Genomic DNA, 8200 nt, shown 5'->3' on the forward strand with positions numbered 1-8200 from the left:
AGTTAAACTTTGGTGAAAACAAATTGCCGAACATGCCGTCAAAAATTCAATTGAAGCACTCGATATTTGGAATGAAGATACGTTTCCAAATGTCTATCAAATGCCTCGCGTTTTGGCAGTTTTGCCTGTGACAATAGCGACGAATGAATCCTTCTTTTCAACTTTGTGTTATCTCAAAACATTACCTTAGATCGATAATGTCTGCAGATCAGCTAAACGGTGTAACCTACCTCGCTCAATATACATCGCGATGAATTAATTCAAAAATAGTGACTGAATATCACACTTTGACCTGATAAAATGTTCTTTTACTCGAAAAAAGAGTTTCTTTTTTTATTTGACTGTGATGAAAAAACATTTGAACTCCTCCCCCTCTTTGGAGGATTCCTGCGTACGGGCCTGGTTTTTTCGCATTCAAAGGGAACAGTTTTCCTTACAAGCGAATGTTAGCACAAGAGAATCCTATTACCATTAAAATAATTTATCCAAATAGCAGCTTAGAATTCTTGCAATCATTTAAACAATCCTCTATTTTCGATGTTGGATTTAATGTGCTATCCATTTTTGGTATTTTTGTAGATAGTTTGATGGAATATTTCGCCATTTTTTTTTAAGCGGAATGTTTTCACTTACAAAGCACCAAAATGGTGACACAACATCAAAAATAAAATATCATAAAAGAGATCATTTTTGGATTGGTTTTTGTAAAAAAGAAATAAAAATAATAATACAATTCAAGACGGATAAAAGAAATCACAGACATAAATTACCTAAAACACCAGACGTAAAAACTTATCAAAAAGTGTCAAGTCTCATTTCAATACTGTTCAAAAATATTCACCCAATTCGAGTTCAAAAGTCCAAAATTGATCTCTTTAAAAATTTTTAATTTAATAAACAATCGTGAACTTTTATTTATAAATAATATTTTTTTTAGGAATGTAGCCAAAATTAAAATTCGATAAGGAACACATTCGATATCATAGGAGATATTTCTAAAGAGACTTCTTGCAACAATTTTTAACTTTGGCTATGTCCTTGGTGAATTGAATTTTTTTTGTTTAAAGTGAGATAATGAAATGTTTATATTTTACAAGACTTTGGTACTTAAGTTATACAAATATGAAGCGACTATATTTATAACCACGGATCAAGTTGACAATAGGATAAAAAATCTTTTTTTTCTTTTAAATTCTACAAAAAAAAAGGCATTTTTATGAAAAACTTTGTTGTCTAAAAAATAATTGGATTCTAAAGTTAAGATCTTAGCACTACAATGTCAAAATATTAACCAATAGCGGTAATCAAACCAATCTATTATTATAAATATTATCGAAGATAATAAATGAGAACTCTAGGATATATCGAAATAAATTTCGATTTTTGCCCCAATTTCCTAGATCAGTTTTTTGTATTTTTAAAATACGTATTTTCGACTACCAAGTAGTCATCATCAGTAAGAATTAGCTAGTGATTACTCTTATTATGAATGTTACTCTTTGCTAATTTGGTGGCGAACTGCACAATGATACTTTCGTGAATCGTGTGTCTACAATTTACACTGTTCACAGTATATGTCAAATTGTAGTATTGTATTGGCTAGCGCCACTGGAAAAAAAAAAGAGGAAGTAAAAACCAAAAAAAATTTAGATCAGAATCACTATATCATAATTTTTACAGACATATATTCACATTCAAAGTTATAAAACACGTTGTATATGTCGCAGCCAACTGGCTTAATTAGCCCTTCAATTAACTTAATCTTTTCCTTTTTCCTAAACCATTTAATCGTCGTTTAATTATTTTCTGGTACTACAATTTGACAGATACTGTGAACAGTATAAATTGTAGACACACGAAAGTATCATTGTGCAGTCCGCCACCAAATTAGCAAAGAGTAACATTCATAATAAGAGTAATCACTAGCTAATTCTCACTGAAGATGACTACTTGGTAGTCGAAAATACGTATTTTAAAAATACAAAAAACTGATCTAGGAAATTGGGGCAAAAATCGAAATTTATTTCAATCTATTATTGTTTTCAAATTGTAAAGGATTATTTTTTTAAAGTCGACAAACCAAAGACGGTTGTGCGAAAATTGGCATAAAATAATCTTTCCAATAAAAGCCAGTTTCATTGATATTAAAAATATTTTTCTTTGCTTTAAGTTACGATCCACTCAAAAAAACACCTTTATTAACCTAAAAGTGGGCTTCTTGTCAAGCAAGTGTCATTTTTATCGAATATGTTTTTACAGATTATTCTCATAATGTCTTACCAAGAAAGTATAAAGAATTACCGATATTGGTCATTATTTAAACCACTAGATGGAGAATCTCTTTACTAGAGAGTCCACTATTACTTTAGAAGTTTAGACAAATCTTTTATCAGACTAGCGCGGTTGTTCCCGTAAAACGATAATCATAAAATTACATCCTAAAATTCTATTTGACGAGAAAATGAGGTTAACATATTCGTCAAACATAATTTTTGACTGTTTGCGTTTTGTAGCTTGATTAAATTTTGTCAACACGTTAAAGGTTTTTTTATAAAGACTAACTTGTTTTTTTCTATTTGTAAAATTATAATTTTCCCTTCCTTAGACACTCTGTCTTATTAATGAATAATTTAATGATATTCAGTTTGACTACATTAATATTGATAATTAATATAAATAATTAATTAATTAAAACTATCAACTGTTTTAACATATAGGATGCCTCATTCATCTTACACGCATTGATTATAGGGAATAAAAACATAGTTCTTTTCGGGTGTCCCACGCCAATTTTTGCTCCAAAATACTCCATTCAAGTAGAAAAACTTTTACTCGGCCCCTAAAACGCTTTATTGAAGATACATTTAACTGTGGAGATTAAAATGAGGTACCTTATATTGATCCTTAATTAATAAGTGATCTATTTGATATATATATATCGAATTTGTTTTCTTCCAATCATTATACATGATTGTAATAAAATGGCGGTGTGTAATCACAAGAACATAGCATCATGTGACGTCATACGCATGCCTTTAAAATAAAATAATAAAAGGACTTAGATGTGTCACTCTATCTTTTTAACTTACACACACTGTACATTTAAAATAAAATGATATTATTATTAATTTTTTTTAATACTCAGAATTAATAAAAAAATAATAAACGCTCCTGGTGAGTTGTAGATAATTGTCTCCAGCCACGTTTGATATTTAAATATTGGATTATAGCACGTACACAAATTAGTAGACCTTTTGAGGAAGTAAAAACCAAAAAAAATTTAGATCAGAATCACTATATCATAATTTTTACAGACATATATTCACATTCAAAGTTCTAAAACACGTTGTATATGTCGCAGCCAACTAGCTTAATTAGCCCTTCAATTAACTTAATCTTTTCCTTTTTCCTAAACCATTTAATCATCATTTAATTATTTTCAGCCATTTAATCAAACAGCTAGGTAAATAACTTGGATCAATAACGTTTAACTATTTGTCTAGACAAGTCATTTAAATTTACTTTCACTTTCTGCCACCTGGCGCTTAAACTCACACACTATCAATATGGTTTACGGTTTGGAAGGAAGAGTGCAGTGACTAAAAGTTGGAACAAAGTATGGTCATCCGTCATCATGGTACACGATAAATTGTGTACTATGAACATCATTCAGGCCACTAGTTGAACGACGCCGTTTAGTAAAAAGGCTAGGCTGTTAACTGAACGGTTAAATAAGATAGTTGGCTGCGACATATATTTCTAATTTTGTATTTTATAACTTATTAAATTTCAGTAGGCATGCAATTAAGAGAAAAAATGGTAAAGTGCTTAAAAAGAATTGTAGTAAAATTTATTTCCTACATTCCTAAAATTTATTTTGCTTCGTATAAAAAATTTCAATTCGAGATAATAATATTCGTAAAATAATAAAAATGATAATTAATAATTACCAAACGCCATAATTAACCACCATAACCAACTATTTTCACGTGATGCCAAATCTGTGGAATGTTTAACAATCAATGTCCATTTTGCCAATGATAATCCAAAACCTGATAATGCACCATAACGGGACGCAATTGTGTGACAAAAACACATCAACAATAAAAATCCTATCCAATTGAAAAGGAACGCGACTAAAAATACACAAATACACTTCAAATCAGCAAAATTTGGTTACCAAAAATATACAGGGTGTCTTTTTTAAGTTGACATATGATTGAAACTAAAAAATTCGCGTTTTTTTAAATCTACTGGCGAAGATTTGATTCCTGTGTAAAATGTCTTATTTCTTCGTTTAATAAGAAAGCTTCATCACGCAGCTTATATTTCTCCCATAACTACATGCTTTTCGGGGAAAATATGACCAAAGATTCGAAATAATTTCATCATAAAATGTATAGTCACTTAATATGTGACACCCTGTATTTGATCCTAAAATTTACCTAAAAATGCTGTGAAGAACATAAAATCAGTACCCAATAAACTTGTATCGGCATCCCCATCAGCCACTTCTGGATCAATAGCTAAAAACGTAGCTAAATGTGTCGGTGAAGGGCATGTTGGTGGCATACCCTACGAAAACAAACAAACATTCGACCATAAAAATTTTATTATCCCACAACAACACCATAATCGAAAAACATTTTATTTACCCGAATAGTTGGAATTGGTTCACCTTGCAAAGTTTTCTCACGCTGTACTTCCTCATATGTAGGAAGTTTTGTGGCCACTTCATACGGTGGTGGAGCGGAAAAATCTGGTTTTGGTGGTGGAATATCATCAATTTGTACGAATGGTATATTTGAGAATACATTTGGTGGAGGAGGTTGTGTATTTTGAGTTCGATCCTCCGAGCTTGGATTTGTCTAAAACAAGAATTTTAAATTATGATCTAATCTACAACTCTAAAACAAATAGGTTTGGATTACCATTTCATAAGTTGTATGATTATGATCCATTATTGTTTTTGGCCAAAATAATTTTTCGATTCCCGTTGGACTAACAAATAATCAATGGATTGATTGCATGTCACTGGAATTTTTTATTTCTCACTCACACAATTTTTATGTCACTAGTAATTTAAGCTAGGGATTTTTTTTTTTTTTACAAATGTCAAATTGCTTTAACGATCAAATCAAACGAAAACATTAATTGAACACAATTATTCCAAAGTTTTCAGTTTTCACTTCCGTCGACGGGACTCCTTTATCGGGGGTTTATCAAATTTTATAAAATTTACGAGATGTTTCACATCTATTTTTATGTAACCATAATGTACCTCAGCGAAGCGTGTCAGGGTACAGCTAGGACTTTTCCCTAAAATCAGGATTCCGCACCAAAATATAAAATCGACGAAATTGTGAACAAAAGGAGGATAAGTAAAGGCATACGAAGTAAACACAATAATCTTTGTATTTAAAATTAAAGTTGCCGAGCGAAGCGGGTAGTTCACAGCTAGTACAAGTCATATAGAAGCTCGTTACCTGACCCTATACTTTTGTACCTTTTGTACCCCCCAGCTGCCAACACTATTGCATTTTGCATTATTATTGCAGTCAGCACCTCGACAGTGTATTTTTATACCATGTATATAATATATACATAGTATATTCAGTTTAGTCCCAAGTTTGTAACGCTTAAAAATATTGATGCCACGAAAAAAATTTTGGTTTAGGTGTTCATAGAATCACCTAATTAGTCCATTTCCGTATGTCTGTCTGTCTGTCTCTCGTCTTTCGTCTGTCCGTCTGTCATCACGATTACTCAAAAACGAAGAGATATCAAGCTGAAATTTTTATAGCGTGCTGAGGACGTAAAAAGTGAGGTCGAGTTCGTAAATGAGCAACATAGGTCAATTGGGTCTTGGGTCCGTAGGACCCATCTTGTAAACCGTTAGAGATAGAACAAATGTTTAAATGTAAAAAAATGTTCCTTATGAAAAAATAAACAACTTTTGTTTGAAACATTTTTTTGTAAACATCACTGTTTACCCACGAGGGCGCTAATTAGGTGAAAATTTTGTAGTATGTATTAATATGGGAATATCAGTTATGTGTGTGTTAATGTACGTGACGTCAAAAAACAAACGATTGCGTCATCAAAACTATCTATGCATGGTATTTCAACAATTAACTCAGTCAATTGTTTGTTTTCACTTGTTTTAAATGAATATGTTCTAACCTCAAAAGAAAACCATGGAAGTTGAGGAGAAAATACAAAAACATATAATTAATTACTATAAATGTTTAGAATTGCATCAAATTAAATGGAAACAAACTGTTTGTGAATTGAAACCATTCATTAAAGCTTTAAAAACTCAAATCGAACAATTTATTGTAGTTGATAGGTAAGTTGTACAACTAATTAGAACTTTTTATTAAAGATTAATGGGTTGGGTTTAGTTAAAAAAGAGTTAATTTATTTATTATTTAAGGTATAACATAGAAAAAACAGAATTTGAAAAATATGAATTTCTAAAAGAACGTCTTCATTTAAAAATTTATAAAGGAATCGAGGAAGAATTTTCATCTATATCAAAACTAATGTAAGTCTATCTTTTTAGGCGGTAAATATGAATTAATGACGTTGTTTGCTCCATTCTAGATCGAATTTAAATGTAATATGTCATGATTTACGAACGAAAACAACACAATTGGAAAATTTAACAGTGACTTTAGATTGGACAATCGATTCAAAAAGTTTCTTAGTTCGTGGTTCAGCGTTACAACGTCCATTAGGTGAAATATTAGATTGGGCATATCGAATAATGACTTACTATAAAGATGTAATGGCTGCTATTTATGATACCTTTCAAAAAATTAGTTATTTAGATGCGAATTCGGTGCAAAAGTTTGAAGAATGTTTTTATGAAAATCACGAAATTGAGAATTTAGTTGAGCATGCGTTGCAATATTTACAATTATGTGAACAAGTTGTTGTTTCTTAAAAAAAAGATTAAATCGATTTAAGTTGTTGTTTCAACTTTGTTAACTGTTTTTATATTCAATAAAGTTGTTTTTGTTAAATTCGTGCTTTCTTTATTCTGTATCTCAAGATATACAGGATGTTTTTTTTTAAGTTGACAAATGTTTGAAATAGGGTATTCCAATATTTTGAAAAAGTACTTCAAAATATTGATTTTGCTAATAAAAAGCCACCAAAAATTTATTTCGGAAAAATACACACGCTTTCTTGCCAAAAACTTAAATTAAATTTTACCTTTTTTAAACTGTCAAAAAAGCGGGCATCCAATTTGATGACGTAATATGGGTATCACTATACGAAATAACACAAATAAGATTGACAGATATATTCATAGACATCTGATTATAATAAATATAAATACTTATTATCTTTGTATATAATATACCCAGCTGTCTACACTGAACTAGCTGATGGTCTATGACTCATACCGCTATGACATCACAGCAGGGCTTACCCGCGTTTTAGGTCACGTGATATACAGTTTAAAAATTACGATTTTTAATTTTAATATTTTAAAAGAAAAATGTGTTTTTATGACTCGAAATCAGAATATTTAAGTATATTTTTACATAAATTTTAACTTTTTTCAAATTTCATGATTTATTTTTGACTAACGATAATACCCTATTTATGTGGAGAGATTCTCAATGAAGGTAGATTTTGACCCCTCAATTCTTCCTCCGTACACGCGGACATGAGTCCATTTTATAATAATGCAAAAAGGGCACATTTCTCTAAAAGATCATTCTAATTCTATTCTATAAGAATAATCTCTATTAATTTTTGCACGAAAAAAAGTTGATACCACTTTTTAGGGTTCCGTTACCAAATTACAAAATTAAAGAACTAAATAGGAGAGAAGATTGAATTAAATTATTTAAATAAGGTTTGCTTAAATTTTATTTTAAAAAGAATGAAAATTAAAAAAATAATAATTAGCCAAAATTACATTGAAAAATTAACATTTATTTCACATAGAAAAACAACAAAATTCATTTTAGTCACAAAGAGAAAAATATATAATTTTTTTCAAATAATGAATAATTATAATAAAAAAACAATAGTAATATTTATAAAGGTACTTTTATTAAATACAAGAGAATAAATTTGATTTATTCCTTTAACTCTAGTTGGGGTTTTGTTTTCTAAAAATTGTGGGAAATTTGGCACACTTTTCCACAAATTATAAACAGTTTCTTTATTTTTTCTTTAT

At 29.8% G+C, this 8200-nt stretch overlaps 2 protein-coding genes across 2 annotated transcripts; one reads left to right on the forward strand and one right to left on the reverse strand.

Annotated features, from left to right (window-relative positions):
- Positions 1-2372: 2372 nt before the first annotated feature.
- Positions 2373-5179, reverse strand: LOC123297636 (NEDD4 family-interacting protein 1-like). Its single transcript, XM_044879381.1, has 5 exons — positions 4932-5179; positions 4656-4868; positions 4446-4575; positions 3951-4136; positions 2373-3251 (listed from the first exon to the last, which is right to left on the reverse strand). The coding sequence occupies exons 1-5, from the start codon at positions 4959-4961 to the stop codon at positions 3148-3150; spliced, it is 663 nt and encodes a 220-aa protein (XP_044735316.1). The 5' UTR covers positions 4962-5179; the 3' UTR covers positions 2373-3147.
- Positions 5180-6197: 1018 nt separating this feature from the next.
- Positions 6198-6961, forward strand: LOC123298939. Its single transcript, XM_044881040.1, has 3 exons — positions 6198-6349; positions 6437-6547; positions 6607-6961. The coding sequence occupies exons 1-3, from the start codon at positions 6198-6200 to the stop codon at positions 6947-6949; spliced, it is 606 nt and encodes a 201-aa protein (XP_044736975.1). The 3' UTR covers positions 6950-6961.
- The last annotated feature ends 1239 nt before the right edge of the window (positions 6962-8200 follow it).

This window comes from Chrysoperla carnea, chromosome 4 (assembly GCF_905475395.1).
Source record: "Chrysoperla carnea chromosome 4, inChrCarn1.1, whole genome shotgun sequence".
Classification (NCBI taxonomy): domain Eukaryota; kingdom Metazoa; phylum Arthropoda; class Insecta; order Neuroptera; family Chrysopidae; genus Chrysoperla; species Chrysoperla carnea.

What these genes read in the sequence shown, in the direction of transcription:
- LOC123297636 (XM_044879381.1), bottom strand. Translation starts at nt 4,961, where the DNA reads ATGGATCATAATCATACAACTTATGAAATG. An exon ending in ATCATACAACTTATGAAATG is followed by an intron (nt 4,869 to 4,931) that starts GTAATCCAAACC and finishes TTCTTGTTTTAG; the next exon opens with ACAAATCCAAGCTCGGAGGA. An exon ending in GTTCTTCACAGCATTTTTAG is followed by an intron (nt 4,137 to 4,445) that starts GTAAATTTTAGG and finishes GTGTATTTTTAG; the next exon opens with TCGCGTTCCTTTTCAATTGG.
- LOC123298939 (XM_044881040.1), top strand. Translation starts at nt 6,198, where the DNA reads ATGGAAGTTGAGGAGAAAATACAAAAACATATAATTAATTACTATAAA. An exon ending in CAATTTATTGTAGTTGATAG is followed by an intron (nt 6,350 to 6,436) that starts GTAAGTTGTACA and finishes TTATTATTTAAG; the next exon opens with GTATAACATAGAAAAAACAG. An exon ending in TCATCTATATCAAAACTAAT is followed by an intron (nt 6,548 to 6,606) that starts GTAAGTCTATCT and finishes GCTCCATTCTAG; the next exon opens with ATCGAATTTAAATGTAATAT.